The sequence below is a fragment of the Euprymna scolopes genome, chromosome 22, assembly GCF_053919585.1.
Source record: "Euprymna scolopes isolate OS-2025 chromosome 22, ASM5391958v1, whole genome shotgun sequence".
NCBI classification, from domain to species: Eukaryota; Metazoa; Mollusca; class Cephalopoda; order Sepiida; family Sepiolidae; genus Euprymna; species Euprymna scolopes.
Window position 1 is genome coordinate 44454425 of NC_136503.1, and position 23176 is coordinate 44477600.

The 23176-nt window shown below is 34.0% G+C and overlaps 1 protein-coding gene across 5 annotated transcripts in view; it reads right to left on the reverse strand.

The window, feature by feature from the left end:
* Positions 1 to 8780: 8780 nt before the first annotated feature.
* Positions 8781 to 23176, reverse strand: part of LOC145243386 (methenyltetrahydrofolate synthase domain-containing protein-like) — a 29366-nt gene continuing 14970 nt past the window's right edge. For all 5 annotated transcript variants that reach the window (XM_080106224.1, XM_080106222.1, XM_080106220.1 and 2 more), the window contains exons 3-7: positions 21220 to 21323; positions 15213 to 15326; positions 13585 to 13695; positions 13405 to 13495; positions 8781 to 9355 (exon numbers count right to left, since the gene is read on the reverse strand). In XM_080106224.1, coding sequence (XP_079962350.1) covers positions 9018 to 9355; positions 13405 to 13495; positions 13585 to 13695; positions 15213 to 15326; positions 21220 to 21323 — 758 coding nt within the window. In that variant the 3' untranslated portion in view covers positions 8781 to 9017. The remainder of the gene's footprint in view (positions 9356 to 13404; positions 13496 to 13584; positions 13696 to 15212; positions 15327 to 21219; positions 21324 to 23176) is intronic.

The window sequence follows — 23176 nt, forward strand, 5'->3', positions numbered from 1 at the left end:
CGTAACTTTCATCTCACCGATTTGGACTACGCGGACAATATTGCGGTTCTCGGGGAGAGCTACAGAGACATACAGACGGTGCTGAACCGAATCCAGGAGAAGGCAGCTGCCATCGGCATGAGAATAAACACCAGCAAGACGAAAATTCTATCGGCTGGCATCCCCCAAGCAGAAAGGTCCTCCGTCACTCTCAACGGGGAAACCCTCGAGGAGACGGATAGCTTCAAATACCTGGGCTGCACGTTCATTGGTACCGGTCAAGGCATGAATGAGATTGAAGCGCGCATTAATGCCGCACGAGCTGCCTTTTGTCGACTTCAAAGGCGATTATGGTCACGGCCTGAAATACGTCTGAGGACAAAAATACGAATCTACCAGGCCCTCGTCCGCTCGATACTTTTGTATGGATGTGAGACCTGGCCCATACGGAAAGCGGATCTGCGACGCGTAGAAGTTTTCGACCACTACAATCTCCGCCGCATTCTCCATGTCCGTCCCTTGGATTTCGTCGCCAACAAAGAAGTCCGGCGTCGCTGCAATCTCCAGGCAATTACTGACCTACTGCGGGCCCGACGCCTTCGATGGTTCGGCCATGCCTCTCGCTGTGATGCAGGGGTCTTTATCCACGAGGCTATCTCCTCACGTCCTCTACCCGGCTGGAAAAAACGTGTCGGTGGCCAGCTAAGTATGTGGCTCGGGACTATCAAAGCCAACGCTGAGCTTATTTCGGGCCCGCTCATCTATGGCCTGTCTCGTTGGAGACGTGACTGGCTATTGCTCACTCGGGATCTTGCTTCCGATCGCCGGGCTTGGGCCGCAGCGGTACGAGATGTGCATCTTCATGAAGCCGACTCAACTCCTCCAGGGTGAATGTCGTTTCAAGTACAAGTAAGTACAAGTGAGGTCATCAAAGGGAAAATAGTAAATAGAAAAGTTGAACTTTGGTTGCTGCTGGAAAGATTGCCACAGGGTAAACAGAGTTTAACGAAGTGTTGCTCCTGTTTGTTGTTGTTGTTGATGATGATGATGATGATGATGATGATGACTGCCAACTCTACTGAAGACCAACAAAGCTGTCACAGGAAAGGCAAAGTGTGTCTTAATTCTGAAATATATCTGTGTTTATAGTGTTGTGGAGTTAAGTTACTGCTCTCATTTTGTTTACAAACAACAGAGACCGACACTCCCTGAACACATTACAACCACATGAGCTAAAAATAGTGATGGCTATTTCCATAACAAAGAAAAAAAACTTAAAATTTAATTTTTTTTTTTTTTGCAAACTAAACAAAAATAGATGACTTTAATTTTGGACCAAGATTAATATATACACAGGCAATAAAATTCCAGGCATTTTTAATTGTAAGTATCCAATCCGGAATTAATTATAGTAATTTGTTTGTTTAACAAGCCTGTTCTTGTAAACAGAATGCTTTTTCATAAAGCAAGCAACTTTCTCAACAAAAAAGGCAGATCAGCTTGGGAGCAAAGAGAATCTCAACTTTGATGCACCCTTTGCCAAGTCATCAAGCCCAGCAGTTGAGAGACTCAACCAGTAGTAGCAGCAGTAGTCAAACAGCCCTTTTTAGGGCTAACTACCAAACTATTAATGCGATTTAATCTGTTCTTTTAAGGACGACTCACAAACTACCTGAGTGTGATCTACACTTCACTCTTTGCTACTGCCTGCCCTCTGAGATTCTCCTTTACAGCCAGTGACTCCAGCAACTCCAGCTCACTCCTGCAAATTCCAGCAACTCCAGTGACCTCAGCTAACTCCTATAGCTTCCAGCGACTCCAGCTCATTCCTGCAACTTCCAGTGACTCCAGCATCCAGCTCCAGTGCCCACTGATGTCCAACTACCAGCTCCAGTACCCGTCAACATCCAGCTACCCATTCCAGTACCCACTGACGACCAGTCACCAATTCCAGTATATGTTGACATCCAGTACCCTGTCGACACCCAGTTACAAGTTCAAATTTCGTCTACATGACCTGAATAAACCTGAGACACATAATCCTATCTCAGGGACACATGAATTTCAACCTCACAAGATGCCTGTTCTCACACCAAATGATACTCATTCATGATCCATATTTACTGTTTTCTGTTGGTAAATAGAACATGATATCATCATTAACCGATCATCTGTATTTTTCATCCTTCTTGTCTATTGCCATTACCATTTTGTCTTGTGTTTACTTTATTCATTGTACAATCAAGTGGCACCTACACCTTTAGAATCCCTGTAACAATAGTTGATTAACCTTGGATGCTGAAAATTCTCACTTTGCTCTGATTGGCTAAGTTTGGATGCTGAAGATCTTGCTTTGCTTTGATTAGTAATGACTAGGGCTATGACAACAGCATATTCTTTTTATTGTTTTGACTCAGTTAGACACAGTTAATCAAGCAAGAACTACATCACTCTATATAAAAGCATATAAGATATCAACAGATACATACTTGAGAGTCAAAACAATGAAAAGAATATGCTGTTGTCCTAGCCCTAGTCATGACTAAAGTGTGTATGTGCAAAGTGAAACAAAACTGCTTATTGTTCTCACCTGCATTTGGATTGTTAAACGAGTTACTTCTCATAAAGTTGTAGGGTTAGATACGGCATTGGAACTTTAAGTACAAATGATTTTAGAATAAAATAAATTCATTTCAGTATTCTCATTTTTAACCTCTTTCCAAGCCATCATAAAAACAGACCTTAATAATATAAGAATGTACTTCTCTTATTTGTAGCTCAATCCCAGTCCAAAATTTTTTCAGAATACTAAAAACAATTATATTATTTTGATTATTCAATCTTACTGTCCTCATTTTGGCTGTTCTTCTCAAAATGTTTCAGCTGATGTAATCTCCAATCTTCTTCAGGTGCATCTTGTTGAACTCAGGAACTTGTACAGAATTTCAAAGTAAACCTTTTATTTAATTCATGGAAGTAGATTGTTTTCATTCCATCAGCCATGACTTGGTAGAAGTCTTAAGTAATTCATAAGTACATTTTTCATAGGTGATACTGAGCCTTCGATCTACGTACCAATGGATAAAATGCTAAGAAATAATCAGTTCTCTGCAGGGAAGAGAAAAGGGCATCACCTACTTGGTTTCAAAGCCGGTTTTGAACTCTATATGGATACGCCGAGTAGCTGCTATCTTGATGTGGCAACAGTACTCCATTTTTAGTTCTCTAATTGCCATGATCGCACCAGAGTTGAAGCACATACTCATTCATGTCCACCTTGTGTGTCATGGTCTCTGTGACAAAAATAGAAATTAAAACTAACACAGTTTTCTGAATCCTAGACACATTTTTTTTGAGCCAGATGTCTACAATACTGTTCACATGCTGCTTTTAAGTACCTGAGCCAAGCATCAGACAGCAGTCACGCTCCATCACTTGACACTGTTGAGCTGAGTATTGCTCACCAAAAGTCAGCCAGTGGGAGGTTATCTTGTGTTGACCTGACTCCATTACATTAAGACAATCTATCCTTTTTACCCCGACAAAGTTCTAGTAGTACTATAAACTCCGGATAATGTGTGCCATCCCAGACGGACGTTTGCATATCATCAATCTCCATTAGTTATATTACAGTTTAATCTAATACCAGACCAACAAACAGTTCAAAGTAAATGTTGACATCAGCACAATGATAAAGGACAATCTATCGTGATAAACCTACATCACAAATCAAGATCCATACATCCTTATATCTTATATCCATTAATAATTAATACACATTGTTTCAATCTAAATACCTGTGTTTGTTTTCTTTCTTACCACATACTTTATATAACAAAAGCAAATCACAGATTATCTCATCTGCATACAATTAATGGTGCTTGACCAAAATTTGCCTTATATTAAAAATCAAAAATAAAGGAAAATCCAATATATTATATTAAAAAACATCATGTAAATTGATCAAGAAAATTAAATTTTATGAGTAACCAAGAAGAGACTGTCTTTTTTTTTTTTTTTTTTAAATTACATTTTCACCCCAAACAAGGTACATTGCTACTTTGTTGTAGGGGGCTACTATCAGGGACATAGGCATCAGGGGTACTGTGTAGGGAGTTGGGCAGCAAGATGTCGGCTAACGTTGCACTTGAACTTCTGCATGTCAGTACAGTTGGGGAAGCAGGGACCCGGAAGGGAATTCCAAAGTCTAGCTGTTCTGGGGAAGAAACTACTGGGGTAGAAGGCTCTCTTACATCTAGGGATCTCTACTGTGAAGGGGTGGGTTAGCTGCTTGTCAGGTTTGTCGGGGGTATTTACATCGAGGGGGCACAAGTGCTTGCAGTTCGTCAGAGCATTTACCGTTAAAGTACTTGTAGAACAGACAGAGGGATGCAACATTTTGTCGATGGGACAGAGGCTGAAGTTTAGATGACAATTCAGGACCTATCAGATTCGTTGTCTAGGAGCGAGAGACTAGTGGCAGATGCACCAGCCCAAATATGACAACAATACTCCATACATGGGCGAATGGTAGCCTTATAGTATAGGATACTTTCGGGCGTTAGTATCTTTCTAGCACAGTAGAGAGAACCTACTTTCTTCACAGCGGTCCTGGTGATACTCTCAATGTAATTGTTCCAACTCATGTTTCCTGTGAGCATTAGACCGAGGAGTTTAAAAGATGTACTTTCAGATAAAGAGTCATTGGCCATTGCTATTTGTGGTAGAGAAGGTTTCTTGTAGTTATTGAAGGAAATGAGTTTAATCTTGGCAGCATTAAATGTGACCATCCATTTATGGCCCTATTCCACTACAGATCAGAGGTCATCCTCTAGTGTTTCTGCCATTTCTTTAGATATGTGTTCATTTGTTTTCCTGTCGTGTCTATTATAGAGCGTGGTGTCGTCAGATACCCATCTCACAGACAATTTTGTCAGGGAGGTCATTTATGAATATTAGGAATAAGAGAGGTCCAAGGCACTTACGCATTTATATCATATTGTTTAGATGTACGACCGTCGAGGACAACCTGGATTTTTCTCTTATCTAAGAAGGATTTAATTATGTTATGTATTCTTCCAGTGATACCATATGATCTGATTTTCCTAAGAAGACCTTCATGCCATACCCTGTCAAAAGCCTTACATATATCTAGAGCTACCGCTTTACCTTCACCCGCTTTGTCCAGTGAATGGTATATATGTTCTGAGATTACATTTAGGATGTCTGCTGTGGAACGGGCTTGCCTAAATCCATATTGTTGGTCAGTCAGAAGTTTAGCATCTGTAAGGTGATGGACTAGAGCTTAGTTAATTATGGTTTCAAATATTTTGGTGAAAAGTGGGAGGAGGCTAATGGGGGCGATAATTTACTGGGTCAGTTCTTTCGCCAGAATTCTTGAAAACTGGTACTACAGAAGCAGTTTTCCAGCAGGCAGGAAAGCAAGATTCATTAAGGCATTTGTTGTAGAGTTTGGAAAGAACTGGAGCTACTTCAGCGGAGCACTTTTTTAATAGCACAGCCAGGATGAGATGCTTTTGCCGTGTCAAGATTTCTTATGATAGTATGCACCTGAGAAGGGGTGATTTTCAGATCGTCTAGTGTGGCATCTGTCCGCAAAGGAAAGTCAGGGAGGGGGCGATTGGCCGGGTCCAGTGTGGAGTTGGAGGCAAACCAACTGGCAAGCAGGTTAGTCTTCTCAGTTGCAGAGCAAACAACCTCATAATTGTTGGATAGTGGGGGAATTGTTGATTGCCCATTATTTACTACACTTTAAGCTCATCTGTTTCCATTTATGCTTCTTTGAAAATCTGTTATGAGAGTTGATTCTGTTCATAGTAAATTATAAAAAATAGAATAAGTGTTTGCTTTTTTTTTAATAGAGCATTTTCCAAGCATTTTAAGGCCAAGGTTGATCAAGTGATAAAATAAATTCATTTAAAAAAAAAAAATTTTTTAACCAAAAAATCACAAGAATTTTTAAGCCTTTACTCTTGATAAAATATTTTATTTTAATCATATAATTGTTTCCAACTTCTTTTCATATGGTGAAAAAAGTTTATTTTATTATAATAACTATTTCTTTTAAATAAAAGATCAATAAATATAAAAACCTCCTTCCCAAAACCAAATTCAGTCGTACTCATTCAAAATTTAAAACAAAAACAAGTGGCAGCAACTTAACCTGGTCTACTCGACCTTTAAAAGCAAGGTTAAGCAGTGCTAGCTGACAGACATAAGCCAATTATAGAGATGTGATGCCTATATCTAAAAAACGGTAAATTTTAAAACTATTTCATGTTCTTTCAGTGTAGATATTTTCCCAAGTTTTTGTTTAAATTTAATCTGATTTTATTTACAAAATTTGCATAACTTTTAAATAACATAATTTTACAACAATTTTTAAAAATTAATTTACAAATAAATTATTCTAAACTGTCATATTTTTTTAATAATCATTTTTTGTTTCATTTTCAATATTACAGGATTGGCTCAAATAGAATTGAGGGACCCTTGAATATAAGGTTTGATTTTAGAAAAACATTGTATTGTTTAATTGTTTTTAAAAAATTTATATTTTTAATGTTGTATGATTATATTATTTTAGCTGTATTAGTGGTGCAACAGTAACTGAATTTAACATTTTTTTTTTGCTAAAGAGCTTGTGCAGTAATGTGAAACTAGTGAAATGTTTATTTATTAACTGCAGGAAGATCTTACTAATATTTGTTTTTACAGATATATTATATGGCGGTTTAAACCAAATAAAATTTTGATACAACCACAACTATGATTAGGATCTCCGTTATGTTAGTGTCAAAATTGGAAATATTTTCAAACTAGCATTTCAGCCCGGCGTTGCCCGGGTGTTTGGATGTGTATGTTGAGCAAAAAAAAAAAAAGTGGTAGTAGGAAGGCAGGCTTGAACCTGTACCGCAAAGGAGGAAAAGAACGGGGTAAAACCTAACGTTTATGCTGTTATGACCACCGCCAAACCGGAAGCGACATTTTTTAAAATTAAGGCTAGACAATTTAAAGGAGGGAGAGGATAACTTTAAAAAATATCGGCGAAAAAAGTGACCCCCCCCTGTAGAAAAGTGCCTAGTTGAAGAGGAAGATATTAATGTTTTTAGCCAATTTTTCGATATTTTTCGTATGAAAGGTCGAACTTTAAAACGATACTGATCTTGATAAAATCCGTCACCTCTATTGAAAGTTTAAGGCAGACATGCAAACAGACATACATACATACATTTATATATTGGTAACTAAAAATTTTCCACCCAAACTGATGAAAAAGCTTTCCCTATCTCTGAATACCCTTTATGTAAAATTTCAAATATTTAGACCAGAAATTGTCTGAGTAATTTAGAAGAAACCGCAGAGGTCAATTTTTTTTTTTAACTTTGACCCCTATTATGACCCTTTAAAATTTATTGCTTTGGGCTCAAATCAAGTTATTAAGTTAGATCCATGTCCAAGGAACCTATATCTAAAATTTACAGTACCCTGTATATCAAATTTCGAGTCTGTAGACTAAAATTTGACAGAGTTATTGCATAGGGAAATGTACACAGACACACAGATACACAAACACGTTCACTTTTATAGATATATAGATTTTTACCAGCTATGGGCAAATAATTCCACTGCCTTGTGGATGCCTTGGTAAAGGAAAAAGGCTAAAGGAGTAAATGCTGACAAAAAGTCCTGTTTAGAATCCTGATAGATGGATGGTAAAACATTGCAACAACTTTCCGGCAACTTCTGCAGCTGCACTGGCTCTGACCATATTGGCTTGTCTTTCCATTGGACTTTGTCTCCAACACTGAGAGAGGGACCCTGGTAACCAGGCAAACCTAGATCTATTTATCATCCACCCAGGACTGCATCTGGAGAGGAAACTCAAACTTCGATTGTATGATCACAGCAGACACTGCAGCACATCAGATTAGACACAGAATACCATTGTCTCATGAGGTTGCCATCATCAAATCAAAAAATTGTTCTATTTCTGCATTATCTCTTACAATCCAAAATAGAAAGAGAGCTTCATACAGAAATAAAAAAAAACTGAAGGGGCACATAAATAAATTTATAAATTGTTTGTTTTTTTACAGAAAACTTTTAATCTGAGATCAAATCTTTAAAAAAAATCAAAACTTTAACATTATGACATCGTTTTAAAGTTTTTTATTGTTAATTTCAAAATTAAATTTTGTTAAAAGTTCTTTTTCGTCACACAACAATAAAAATGGCTGCCTCTCACCTTGTTGTTGTCTACTGTCAACATCATTTATTTTTTGTGCTCTGATAAGTCAACTTTAACAATAACAAATTTCGAGATAATAAATCTTACAGTTTTCACACTTGAAAAGTATACTGATCCCTAGTAAATTAATTTTTATATGCAATTAGTGAAAGTTGTGTCTTTTATTTTATTATTTGTTTATTATTATTTTATTTTATGATTTTGAAAATTATTTTTTATTATTATTAAGTTGTATTTTTATTTTATTATTTATTCATTATTATTTTACTTTATGATTTTTAAAATTAGTTTTATTATCATTAAGTTGCATTTCTTATTTTTTTATTTATTATTATCTTATTATTTTTATAATCATTTTTATTATTATTAAGTTGTATTTTTCATTTTTATTATTTATTTACAATTATTTCATTTTATGATTTTTAAAATTATTTTTCATTCTTATTAAGTTGTATTTTTATTTTTATTATTTATTTACAATTATTTCATTTTATGATTTTTAAAATTATTTTTTAATTATTAAGTTGTATTTTTATTTTTATTTATAATTATTTCATTTTATGATTTTTAAAATTATTTTTTTATTATTATTACGTTGTATTTTTATTTTTATTATTTATTTACAATTATTTCATTTTATGATTTTCAAAATTATTTTTTATTATTATTAAGTTGTATTATTTTTTATTTTTCAGCTGTTAACTATATCACAAAATAAACAATTTTTTCAAATTACAAGAAATCAGTCCCATTATCAGATTTATTATTATGCTTCCAAGAGTCTCACATCCAAACCCTTTGTTTCATCAATCTTCCTAAAATGTTTTAATATTGGCACTTGTCTAAATTTCTCCTGGGTAAGCCTCGACCAAATAATACCTTTTGGCTTACCATGAGACCCACCTTCACACTTGATAATTTGAGTTGGAGTGACCACATAATCAACAGTCAAATCGTGGTCATTGTATAGATGATCTGGTATATCAATCAACTGACAGTCATGGACAGTACATATGACGATGGTGTTGTCATCCACAGATCCTAAATTAACCATCATAGCATATTCAAGATCTGCAAATCCTTCTCCTTTGCCAATGCGAAGACCTGGAATAAAATACATAAATGCTTAAAACCTTGAATTTGGAAATAAAAAAAAACTGAAAAATTTAATTGAAGTGCTGAAAATTAATTTAATCAAAATATAGATTATAACATAGCAGCAAGTTTAATAGTATTTAAGTTTTAATGATGTTTTTATATCTGTGTTTATTTAAGCTAATATTTTATGCAGATAAAGGTGTTCAACTTGAACAGCACCTGTTTATTCTCAAATTAAAAACAGTTCAACCGAAGTTTAAACAAAAAAATCAATTTTAAATTAAAAAAGCTAAACTTCATATAAAAAGGCTAAATTTCAAATGAGAAAAGCTCAACTTCAAATTAGAAAAGCTCAATTTCAATTAGAAATGCTCAACTTGAAATGAAAATAACTCCACTTCAAATCAAAATAGCTCAATTTGAAATCAGCTCATCATCAAATTAAAAAAAAAATCATCTTTCTTCAAATTAAAAACTATCAATTTCAAATTCAATGTAAATGGAATGTTATTTTGAATTTATGCAGGTGAACGGACAGAATCACTTATAAAGATGTTATTTTTTGTTTTAATTTTCTCATCACTTTGTTTTTGCTTGGAATGGGGCATTCTACTGGATGCCAAACATTCTCCCATTAGTTTAGTTACTCCAACCGAAAGATCTTTTTAAGATTCTAACTGCCCCTTTAAGTACAATTGTTTGTATTTCTCTTGCATTTGGTTCATGGGTTATATTCACCAATGGTTGCATCCAAAAGTGCTATTCCAAACTAAAGTGTGATAGACCAACAAAAGTGCTATTTCACACTAAAGTGTGACAGACAGATCTCTGTATACAGATATGTGCATGCATCAAAATAAAGTTTAACTTAAGAAATTAATCTGAATAAAGGAAGGAGGTGCACAAATGATCTGTTTGCCCTACTCTCACCCATTTGACACCCATGTACAGAACATCCTCTGCTCTATAATAAAGAGTAGTGTGCATTTGTTTGGATTCTTTGGATTCTTTGCTCTACTCTCCACTTGAGTATTATATGTACAACATTTCAGTCAACGTAACTGACATTCTTCAGGTTTACCTTGTCAAACTTGGGACTCTTTCTATTGAACTCGGGAATCTGCATGGAATTTCAGATAGAACACTTTATTTAATCTATGAGGTTAACTGTAACATAGTGCAGATAAGCATGTGGGAAAGTATCAGCACCAGCAGAGGATGGCTGGCTTGCGAAGAGATTGGCAGCAGCAGGAGCCGAAAAGGGCGTATATGCAAATTAGGAAGTGTGAGCTAGAAGAAAAAGGAAAAAAAAAGGAGAAAAAATGCACAACGTGGTCAGGAGAAGCAAAGTGGATGTTGAAGAGAATGGATGCGTGAAGTTGAATACGAGAATGGGCTGGCTGTACCCAGCGTGTGGCCAGAAGAAAGAGAAACGCATGCCATGCTAAAATGAACATGTGGCAGCAAGAGACTTTTTTTTAAGTGGTGTTGAAAGTAACAGCAATAAAAACATTTGTTAAAAGAGAAAAAAATGCTGACCCAGATTTTATTTATTTTTTTCCTTTGTTTGGTTGTAACTGCAACGTTACATAGCATGCTCTCATTCCATCAGTCATGACTGGGTAGAAACCAGGAATTTGCAATTATATTTTTTTATTTATATTTTTTGGCACCCTGCACTGAAGATTGAACCTTCAGTCTCTAAGAATGTAACTTTTATAATTGTTCACCATTATAAGAATAGTTATTAATTACTAGCAGGACCCATGTACCGGCATTGCCCAGTGGAAGTATGCCCTTCACCCCACCTATCAAAAAAAAAAATTAATTTAAGTACCGTCGTTAGTTGGAGCCATACGGCACAATCACATTGACACACCAGTTCTCACCAGATCATCGAAGTTAAGCAACGTTAAGCCTGGCCAGTATCAGATGAGTGACCATTTGGGAAGGCTAGGTGCTGTATGTACCTTCTAAGAAGGTTGGGAATGGAGCCGGCACCCTCACCCTGTAAAAAAACTCCTCACTAGAAAAGCATCTACAAAAGTTGTAGATGGCCTATGCCCCTCCAGGGGCTCAAGACAATGGATGGATAGTTAGTTGGAGCCACTGTCTGCCTATTATAATAGCAGGCACTAGCACCTGTGTTGAACATGAATGGACCATGGCGATGTACAGACGCATTTCATATGCATTTATATATTGAAGTGTATATCTTCCAAATAATACCGTCTTTTTTTAATAAGATTTGTATCATAAAAAACAAAAACATACAGAATTTTATATAAAGAAATATGTAGGGAAAATGTTTGAAGTATTTTTTTCTTCTTCGGCATAATAATTATAAGAAAACACAATTAATCGGGAATCAACCTTTTTAATCTAGTCACATGTTAAACTGTAAGTTTTATTATGTTTTGTCATGGCTGTCGTGGTTGACATCATCTTGGTAAAATAAAAATAAAATACACTTTCGTATTTTGTTAATTGTTTAATCTTTTTTTTTTTGTATTTTTTTTTTTTTTTGTGATGATAAATCTTAATATAAAAGATGGAAATATTTGGGAGCCAAAATAGTCAATATATAAATATATATATACAATGCGACTGTTTGTAAAATCACCAATATAAATGTAGTGTGTTTAATTTGTTTTTGTTCCCCACATTAAAAAACAATTTTGTGTCTAACTCTGTCCTCATGGGAAGGCAAGTAAATAGAAACATAGTGGCAAGAAAACTCGAGAAACTAAGTTCGTTTATAATTTAAGAATTACAAAGATAAATACTGTACTTTGGGGTAATTGCACCATCTAGCTAAAAGTGCTCTTTTGGCAACCACACATATAAAGAGCACTTTATTTTAGTTGGCACGATTACCCCTGGATCTGGCACAATTACACCAAAGTACAGTATGATTAGAAAGCTATAAACAACACATAATTTGTTTTATATAAACAAATTTGTTTTATATAAACAAATTTGTTTATATAAAACAAATTTGTTTTATATAAACAAATTTGTTTATAATAAAAAAAATGTGTTGCTTTTAGCCTTCTAAACATATTTATATACATAATTCATAAATTTCAAAATATATGAAATGCTTCAAATATATTTCTATAAGTTTGCTAATGTTTTTGAAATAGAAATCGTCATCCTGATTATCATGATAGAAAAAAGTAAAGCATAAATTTTTTTTATAGAAACAAATCTGTTAATAATAATAAAAAAAATGTGTTGTTTCTAGCCTGCTAAAAATATTTATATATGTAATTCTTTAATTTCCAAATACAGGCAACACTTCAAATGCAGGTAACATTTCTATAAGTTTGTTTATGTTTTTGACATAGAAATTGCCGTAGTTGTTGTCATGAAAAAAGTGAAAATAAATGTATGGATTTTTTAGGACGGGGAAGAATAGAATGCAGTATTGTATAGTTACATGTAATAATGTTTTTGGCAATTTATTTAAGAACAAAAGTTGTGTTTTTTGTATCGGATGTATCATCGGGCCAAATAGTATATCTCTTAGAGATGCCATATTGCAATTTTAGTAACCATTCATTTATAAATGGGAGAATTGTTATCCGGAGTATGAGATTTTTCATGCTCAGTCAATCAGAATTAGCTAAAGGAGACATTATTATTTCTGAATGGGAAAATGGAAAGATTATGTTATGGCTATGCATGTAATAACCACTTGTGATCAGTGTAATCGCATTATCATTGGAAAAAGTAGAATTGGTGCCAGTGACAACTGGTAGGAATGGGAGGACTAAATATTTAGAGAGAAAAATAAGGACTCCTTCCTCTGAAGATGTTGCAATTGTGATGGTGTTACTCATAGGTTGAGATGTAGCATTTTAATATCACGAGTAACTATGTATAAAATGGTGTTTGAAAGGTTCATAAGATAGTGCCTAATAGGCTAGATGTAATGAACTTGTATGTGGCCGCTGTTGTTGCAAACCTATGATACTTTGGTCCAGAGAGAAATTTCTGCAGTCATTTTATTATATAGGAGATTAATATACTGTCAAATAGAAGGAACTTACCAGTTCTAGAGACAGCAACTGCTCCAATGACAATGAGATCGATTTTCATTTTGGTATCCAAGGACAGAGGCTGACTATGTTCTTTAACACCCTGTAATTAATAAGAATAGTGATTTCAAGGAAATCGACTGAAACTTTGCAAAAAAAAAACTTCCATCTACCCACATTCATTTTTCTCACCTGAGATGAGGCGCATTTGCGTAAGATTTCTTTGCTCTGACTTGGTGGAGTGATACGGTTAAAAAGACCAGTTCGTAAACGTGGAGTTGGCACCAAGAGGGTCTTATGAGCCTGGAAAAAGAAAGAGAAATAAAAAATAATACCAAACATTTGTTTCTTTGCCGATAATATATAAAAGTATATGTACTATATATATCAGCATTCAGTATTGGAATCCTTATTGTTTATTATATTTATAACTCTTTATTATTCATTAGATTTATAAATCCTTATTATTTATTATATTTAAATCTTTATTATTTAAATTTGTATCGTTTGTTATATTTATAAATGATTAACCTGATAGCGTAATATCAATAGGGGCATAAATTATTGTTTGGACAATTATGGATGCATATAATTTAAATAAATCTAAATAGTTCAAGTTTATAATTTTTATTAGCTCACATATTTTTAAAACTTATACAGAAAAAGAAATAAAATTTTAGTTGTAAATAAAGCATAGCATTTATTAAAAGGATGAACCCATATAGGATATGTATTGCAGCTAGCATGTAACAAAAATATGGCTTTATGAAAATCAAAAATTTAAATTTGAAACAGTATGGCACTTATTGAGTTTAATAGTCAGTGCTCAGCTGTCTGATCAGTTAAGCTCAAAATAGAAAATAAATAAATAGAAAATAAATAGAGATAGCAGCTCTAAAGACAAATTGCCTGAAAGTAGTTCTTTCAAACTCCTTGGCTTAACGTTCACAGGAAATACGAGTTGGAACAGATACACTGAGAGCATTGCCAGGGCCGCTGTAAGGAAGGTGGGCTCTCTTTTCCATGCTCGGAAGTTATGCCTGAAAGTATCTTGTACCTCTACAAGGCCACCATTCACTCATGTACTGTTGTCACATTTGGGCTGGTGTGTCCGCTACTAGTCTCTCACTCCTGGAGAGGGTTCAAAAGAGAGTCGCCAACCTGATAGGTCCTGAATTGTCATCTAGGTTTCAACCGCTGTCCCATCGACAAAATGTTGCATCTCTCTGCTTGTTCTATAAGTATTTTAATGGTAGATGCTCCAACAAACTACAAGCCCTTGTACCCCGACAAGCAGCAAAATGCCACCCCTAGACAGTAGAGATCCCTAGATGTAAGAAGGCCTTCTACTTTGATAGTTTCTTCCCCAAAACTGCTAGACTTTGGAATACCCTTCCGGGTTCCTGCCTTCCCAACTGTACTGACATGCAGAAGTTCAAGTGTAAAGTGAACAGACATTTTGCTGCTCAACTCCCTACATATCATCCCTGCAACTTATGGCCCCCGATAGTAGCCCCTTCATCAAAGTGGCACTATACCTTGTTTGGGGTGAAAATGGAATAAAAAAAAAAAGAAAAGAAGTCAGTTTATAAGATGGCTGGGATTTTCCATTATATTTAGATGGGCAAGATAAGTCCATTTTCTGAGTTCTGATTGGCTGCTAGTCCACAAGTGGGTAATCTATTATATGAATATTGCTTCATTCAAGTAAGAATTTTTCTATCAACTATTTGGAGGAACTATTGATAAGTATTAATTTGATGCTACAGTATTTTAAAAAAACATGTAAACAATGGGTAACAGATTCTTATTGTTCTTACCTCTAGTGTGTGGAAGCGTACAACCTCTTGAGGTTTGTCTGGATTCACTTTTACTGTTTGGGCTCTTTTGAAGACTTCCATTGATGCTACTTTGTCAGATGCAGTGGCTGCTCCCTAAAAAAACAAGACGGAAAAATTTAATCCGTAAAAATATATTATACATTAATTTATTGTTTAACAAGATACTCGAATAAGATATATTGAAATTTACTTAATCTGTGGAGTTTCAAAGAAAGCGTTCTTTTCGTCAGAGGAAAGATATTAAAGATGTAAAAAATGGAAAAACGTTACTGGCAAACACTTTTGTCCTATTACACCATGACGACTTATGACGTCATAATCCTGCAAAATATTTTTAAACATGCTTTCAGTTTGCAACACGTATGTGACTTGCAAAAATGGCATCACAAAAAGTAACCCCCCCTTGCAAGGAATGGTCCAGTTGACCACCACAGAATTAATCTTTTTATTAATTTTCATATATTATGCATCTGACGTATCACTCTTTCAGATGGTATTGGTTTCGACCCGGTCCAATGCAGCTGATGAAAGTTTTTAGCAGACATACGAACACACAAACGCAAACAAACCAATGTTCTAGATTTATATAATAGACTAGCGGAGGTAACTGGCATTGCTCGGGTGTTTAGAGGTGTGTGTGTGTGTGTGTGTGTGGAGGGGGGGTAAATCAAAGCAAAGCGAAGTAATAACCCTGTTTAAATATTATAAAAAAAAAACAATGTTAAATTTCTACAAAAAAATCGGGAAAACAAAAAAAAAACAAAATCAGCAAATGCGATGGAAAAAAAAACAATTAAAAAAACGAATGTGATGCAATACGAACGGCCCGGCGTTGCCCGGGTGTTTGAAAAAAAAAAGTTTTGAGGAAGGAGGTAGGCTCGAACCTGAATCCTTGAGGCAAAAGCGAAAAAAAAAAAGTGTGATGACTTACCTTGATGCTACTAAGGTAGGGAAATGAGGATGGATGAAATTTAATGATTAAAAAGGGAACTGACAGGTGCGTAAATTTAATGAGGTCAAACATCAATCCCGCAGTTAAATTTGGCTCCGAGGCAGTTTTTTTGGTTTTGTTTCCCCAAGATATTGGGTTGGGGGGAAAACCAGCTCCCCATAAAAAATGGGGTGTCCAAATGAAAAGCAATTGTCTGATATGACGGTTTTCACTCCATTGATCAAAGCTGATTTGCTTTCTGGACGTCCCTGGCAAGAAAGCTGAGGAGCTGTGTTTGTTTCGATATTAGTTTCACTTTATTTATACTAAAAAGCCAAACAAACACGCGACAGAGTGAGATAGCACGAATTTTATAAAAGTCGCTCAAAATAAATCTAGACATGACGTGCATTCGGAAATCGTAGATATTATTATCTAGGGAGTATATAAATAGTTCTAAGACATAGTAACCCCCACCCAAGAAGGCCAGCGAAAAAAGCCTTTCTTGGACAGACAAAAATGTGCACAGCACATTTGGCTTTGATATTTAGAGATAATAGTAGATTTGAGTGAATAGCATAACAGTTATTGATGTAAATATTTTAATCAAATTAATTTAGATTTATTTGTTTTACCAATGAGGAATGTATGTTGTTTTGTTGAAGTTTGTGTTAATATGCCCTCCAGATGCCTTTTCATTCGAATGGATCATGGAGGATGATGACAATTCAAAATTAGGCTATATATTTTACTAGCTTGGGTGCCCGATGTTGCTAAGGTATTTGGAGATCTGTGTTGAGCAAAAAAAAAAAAAAGTGTTAGAAGGCAGGCAGGCTCAAATCCGAACAGTGAAAGAAGAAAAGAATGTAAAAAAAAAAAAAAGATAGAGAGAGGTGGGATTGAACTCGAAAATGTAGGGTAGTCTTCCTCGCGAACCATTAGGCCAAAGAGGATAGTGAATTCAATGAGTTTGTAATTAACTTAAGAATCAAAGGAGTCACCACGCATGTGCAGAAATGAACGTTGCTTTAAAGCCTGGCCTGGGGCCAGTTAAACTGTGGCAAAAATTGTGGGAACGTAGGCTTACCTCTTAAACGGCCTCAGTGTGTGCTTTACCGACACAGCAACATAATGCTGAAAAGGGTCCAAGATGGCGCCTGCGGCGTTACATAACAATGCAGTCTCACAGAATCTCATGTGCTCTCGTGCACATATGCAAATATGCAAATTTTTGAGGACTCTGTCTTTTATAAAAACAGGCCACTGAAGCAGATGGGACAGACGTCATAACGAGTCTACAGAAAGTACCGACGGATGACGCTGCTGCAGTGAGCTGAGGTTTTGTGTACTCTTTTTTTTCTTTGCAACAGCATAAACTTCCCACTTTCTGTTTTGGGATTTATTTGCTTCCCCACAAAAGCAAATTAGACATAAGGTCGTTTTTAATGTGGAAGAAGACCAACTCCCTGAAAAGGGGGCACTCTGGCAATATCTAAATAAATAGCAATTATCTCAGTATGAAGGGTTTCCCCCACATTGACCAAGGACAAATTACAGAACAGATACTACTCGGCTTGAAGGCCAGGCGTTTGTGTTTGCATTTAATTAGTTTCACTTTATTTATACGAAAAAGACACACAAACACTCGAAACGAGGGAATTTTTTTAAACTCAATCAAAAAAGAGACAATGTCTATTTGCAAATCTGAGTTATTATGATCTAGGAAGTATAAAAATACTTCTCCCGGAATCTAACTAACACGAGAATCCCGATGCAAAAAGCATTTTGTGGACATACACAAATGCACACGTCCATTTTGCCTTTTATATATTAGATCTAACTTATGTATAGATACATTTTTATTAACTGTGAGCTGCTTCTGGCTAGATGATTCTTAAGATAAATATCTTATATTACATGTCTTTCCTTGTCAGTTCTGGTTTGCAAGTGTTATAACTACAAATTCTTTCATGACTTGTCACATATGATTAAAACTAAACCAATCTGTTTTCTATACACCTATATTAGGCGATAAGTAAATCCATCTCAGTAAAGACTTATCACACATAGTTACAAGTTTAATTACAGCAGATACTTGCCACAAGAAGATAGTTTAACTGCAACAGATTTAACTGGAGAAGGTTTTTTTTATACTAATGTGTAATAGAAGAAATTACTACACTAGTTAGAGTCGTTTTATATGTGACATTAATTTGCATATCAGAGGAATAGCTGCTTTAAGAGAGACGAATTGAGGAGGATAAAGAGTTTAATATTTGACATTAATTTAATGTTTAAGAGAAAACATCAAAGCTAAAATTTATTGGTGCAAATTACGGCCTTAGTCAAGAGAAGTTCCATCATTTGTCCTTGCAGGATTACAGACATTTGTTGGCATGAATTACAGTGCTAGTGAAGTTATTTGTCTTTACAGGATTACATAAGGAGTCACCATTTATGAAGGCTAAAAGTCATCCAAGGATAGGGTTAATGACATCGGTGGATTATGAGTCGCATGATGAAGAATATTATGAGAGAATTGAAAATGATGAATGAAGCAAACAAAATTTATCTGTGAAGAAAGATTTATGACAAATATTTTATTTACCTCCTCTCCAGAAGAGGTTAGACACAAGGTCAGGTATGGTTTTGAAAAGCCAGCACATGAGGATTAAACATACTCTGGCCTAAAAAAATAGCCTGAGTAGCCCTGTTGGCATCCTTGGTAGAGGTTCCTAAAGTGATTTGCAATAAACTTATCCTGTCGAAGAAGATAAATCCTGGGAAGGTGAACCTGTTGAGACTTAATACAACTACACCTAAGTTCAATAACAACAAAGTCACTGTTGGGCTGATGTCGAGAATGTATCCTTGACTAGTAAGAACATACCTACTGAAGGTAGCAAAATAAAAAAAGTACAATTAACTCCCTTGCAAGTCATAAGTTTCAAGGGAGGTAATTGTACATTCTCCAAAAATAAAGCTATTTTAACTGTTTCTTAAGAGATAAAAGATGTAAAGCTTTATCCATTTGGTTTACTTTTTGTACAACACAAGAGTAGACAACAGATTGATTGGGTTTGATAATGGATTTTAAAGCATATTGACAATTATGAATATTTACAATTATGAATATTGACAATTATGAATATTGACAATTATGCATATTGACAATTATGAATATTTACAATTATGAATATTGACAATTATGAATATTGACAATTATGAATATTGACAATTATGCATATTGACAATTATGCATATTTACAATTATGAATATTTACAATTATGCATATTGACAATTATGTATATTGACAATTATGAATATTTACAATTATGAATATTGACAATTATGAATATTGACAATTATGAATATTGACAATTATGAATATTGACAATTATGAATATTTACAATTATGAATATTGACAATTATGAATATTTACAATTATGCATATTGACAATTATGCATATTTACAATTATGAATATTGACAATTATGAATATTGACAATTATGAATATTGACAATTATGAACCAGAATTCTAGTGAGAAAAAACATGTTTTATAGGATCCTGTTAGATAGGGGTATTAGAATAACCATACGAGGATTACAATAGAAGAATGCAAGCATAAAAAAGTAATATGGTTAAGCTTAAACATGGAAAAGTAAAGGACTAGTTGTTAAAACTGGAAAAGAAAAAGACAAGATATTCTGGTAAAAAATATAGTAAATTCATAACTTAAAATATTGCAGCATTAAATATTGATTATATAATGTTATAAATTGAATTTAAAAAAAATTCTTAATGCTGCAATATTTTAAGTTATAAATTTATTATATTTTTTACTAGAATATCTTGTCCTTTTCTTTTCCAGTTTTAACAACTAGTCCTTTACTTTTCCATGATTAAGCTTAATCATATTCCTTTTCATGTTCGCATTTCTCTATTGTAATCCATTATTTTTCCAGGCTTCCAGTAAATTCACTTGTTCTTTGTTTAATTTCAGTCTTATTTTTTAACCCCCATAAACATAACATACACATATGTAATAACAATGTATGGCACTCGTCTGCTTTCAATAAAATCCCCTAATTATCTCCCTTTCGCGCTTTCATTCTCTCTGTTTCACTTGTTACTTCTTTTTTCGTGACAGCAGTGAATTAGTAGCTACAGTAGTTCCTGAAGCGATGTGGTTGCTATAGAAAACAGTCATAAAAAACATTGCTCACCTCCTTAGTTTTTTTACGATTTTGAACACCAGTAAATTCATCATAACTTTTGTTTTACTGAATGAAAATTAAAATTTTTTTTTCACAATATAGCTAAGAAGGTGATTTATAAACTGTAATAATTGTTTGAAATTTGGTAGAAAAATGAGCGAGCGGTGAAGCTTTAAAGCAGTTCTAAATGACTCAAAATCGATGCCTCCGTTCAGTCTCGAAAGACAAAGGATACCCCTGTAGGGGCAGTTGCGCGTGTTATTGTGAGACAAGGGTCGCACAATCCCTAACCACACCTCTCCTGAATCGACACTGTTTGGGTCCAGTGGCAAGAAGAAGACCAGGATGATTGGAAACAATGCCGAAATAAGCGGAGAGCACATACAGCACCTGGAAGTCCCAAATGGTCACCCATTTAGTACGGAGCAGGCTCAATGTTGCTTAACTTCAGTGATCCAGCGGGAACTGATGTGTCAACATGATTGGGCTGTATATTAAACTAAAATGACTAAAACTGCCACTTAACCATGTTTGAATAATTCAGCCAGTAGTAAGTTAAGGAAAATAGATATTTATAATTAAGTTGATTACAAAACTTAGCATGGATTTAGTATAACTTCTGTTCTATACATTGCTTTTCTACAACTTGCAATATCAGGAGCATCGATATTTCTTTTGCCAAGCATATTTCACTCTTCACTTTACAAAATAAGACATTTGCATTCTTTTTGTTACTATACAATTCTTGAAAGTTGTTTGAGATTGGATTTGAAATGACTTAATGATACGGGACATCTCATATATTTTCATTGAAAACTCTTAGTAAATACTTACTTTGAAATTAGGAATGCGATTGTGAACTGGACGAGGGAAATTTGCAATGTTTTTGGCTTCCAAGTAATCCCAAACCTTCTGACGTATTTGCTGTTTGGTCACATCTATAGATTTTAATTAAAAGAAAACAATATTAAGATCAGGTTTTAGAAATTAATGTAAATACAAAAATAAAAAATATAAAAAATGTTCATATTCATTTTTTTTTTTTAGATATATTTTCAATGTCTTATGATAATGATATGACTAGGGCTATGACAACATCATATTCTTTTCATTGTTTTGACTCTCAAGTATATATCCGACACAATTAATCAACCGAGGACCACATCACTCTACATAAAAACATATAAGATATCAATGGATATATAGCTGAGAATCAAAAAAAGGAAAAGAATATGCTGTTGTCATAGCCCTAGATATGACACTTACAGAGTCAAAAAAATAAAGATGATATAGAATTGAACAAAAACTTATGACTTTAAGAACTAAAAAGAATTTATATATAAATATACTCCGCACGTAAATTTCTTAATGTTGTTTTCATTAACTGCAAAGAATTTTATAAGCATTTAAAATTTACGTGTTTTTTTGTTGTTTATTTTTTGCATGATGTGGTCTGTAGATTCAAACCCCGCATGTAAATTTCTTAATATTTTTTCCCGTTAACTGGAAAGAAGTTTATATAAAATAATTTTATAAAAGAAACAGTAGGTTCTCTAGAGTGCAATGTAGAGTAACATATATTTTGGACTAAGTTAATGCATGGAGGTATGTGAACCTTCCTCCCGGGCGATTTAACAGATTTCGATGACAATAAAAATATAGGAGTGTGAAATATTCGTTGATCATCATTATATCCCGGGCAATGTCAGGTCTCCCTGCTATTATATATATAAAATGTTGTTAAAGACAACAGAGAGCTTCTGTTTGATTAGACTTTTTTTGAATTTTTTCAATTTTTCTAATGATCTTTTTTAGTGTATGGATCGAAAAAATTAACATAAGTTCCATGTGTAGTTTGAAGTTGGTCGCAATGTTGCTTTTTATCTTTCAAAGAAGACATCATCAAGAGGGCTGTGTGAATATTATTGCGAAGAGGGCCAAAAGATTTTATATATATATATATATATATATATATATATATATATATATATATATTATAATAATGTTTTTCTTAAATCAGCCCAGCCTTAAGTAAACACTTCATCAAATCTCCTCACTAATGTAATGTACTTGCAATAACCCTTATCCCTGAGTGGCTTCCGGGCCTTGATAAGTGGTGATCTCTGTGTAAAAAAAAAAAAAAAGCCTTGACAGTCATGTTTTAAATTTCTTCCATTTCTTTTTTCTACGCACATCTTATCTTTCTTTTAATAATATTATTTGAACTCATTCCCTTTTCCTTGTACCCATTTAATTGCCTTTTGAATTACTTTGAACCATCTTCCAATTACGCGATTCCCTTGAATTTTACTTGTGGAAATGGAAACTTAACCAACTTTTTTGGATTTTGATTTTTGGATTTTACCGTTATTGGATATTTTACCCTTCACCAGACTATCAATTCACGTGAAATCACCTTTTTCTTCACCATATGCCCTCTGCTTCACTATTTGTTATCAAGTAAGATCTATGACTTACTTGTAGTTTCATTAAATACTTTTGCAAGCAAAATCCAATCCTGCATTTTGTTAAATCAACCCTCTGATGAGAAGGAAAGTTTTTCTTCGAAACTCCGCAGATTAAGAACTATCTACTTATTTTGTGCTTCCTTTTTAAAATTAAATATGTTTTTAACTCTTTTTCAAAATGTTTTTTAACACGTTTTATTAACTACTTGTTCTTATATATATATATATATATATATATATATATATATATATATATATATATATATATATATATATATATCAGTCAAAACGTAAGAATCCACTAAACACAGATTCAAGGTATC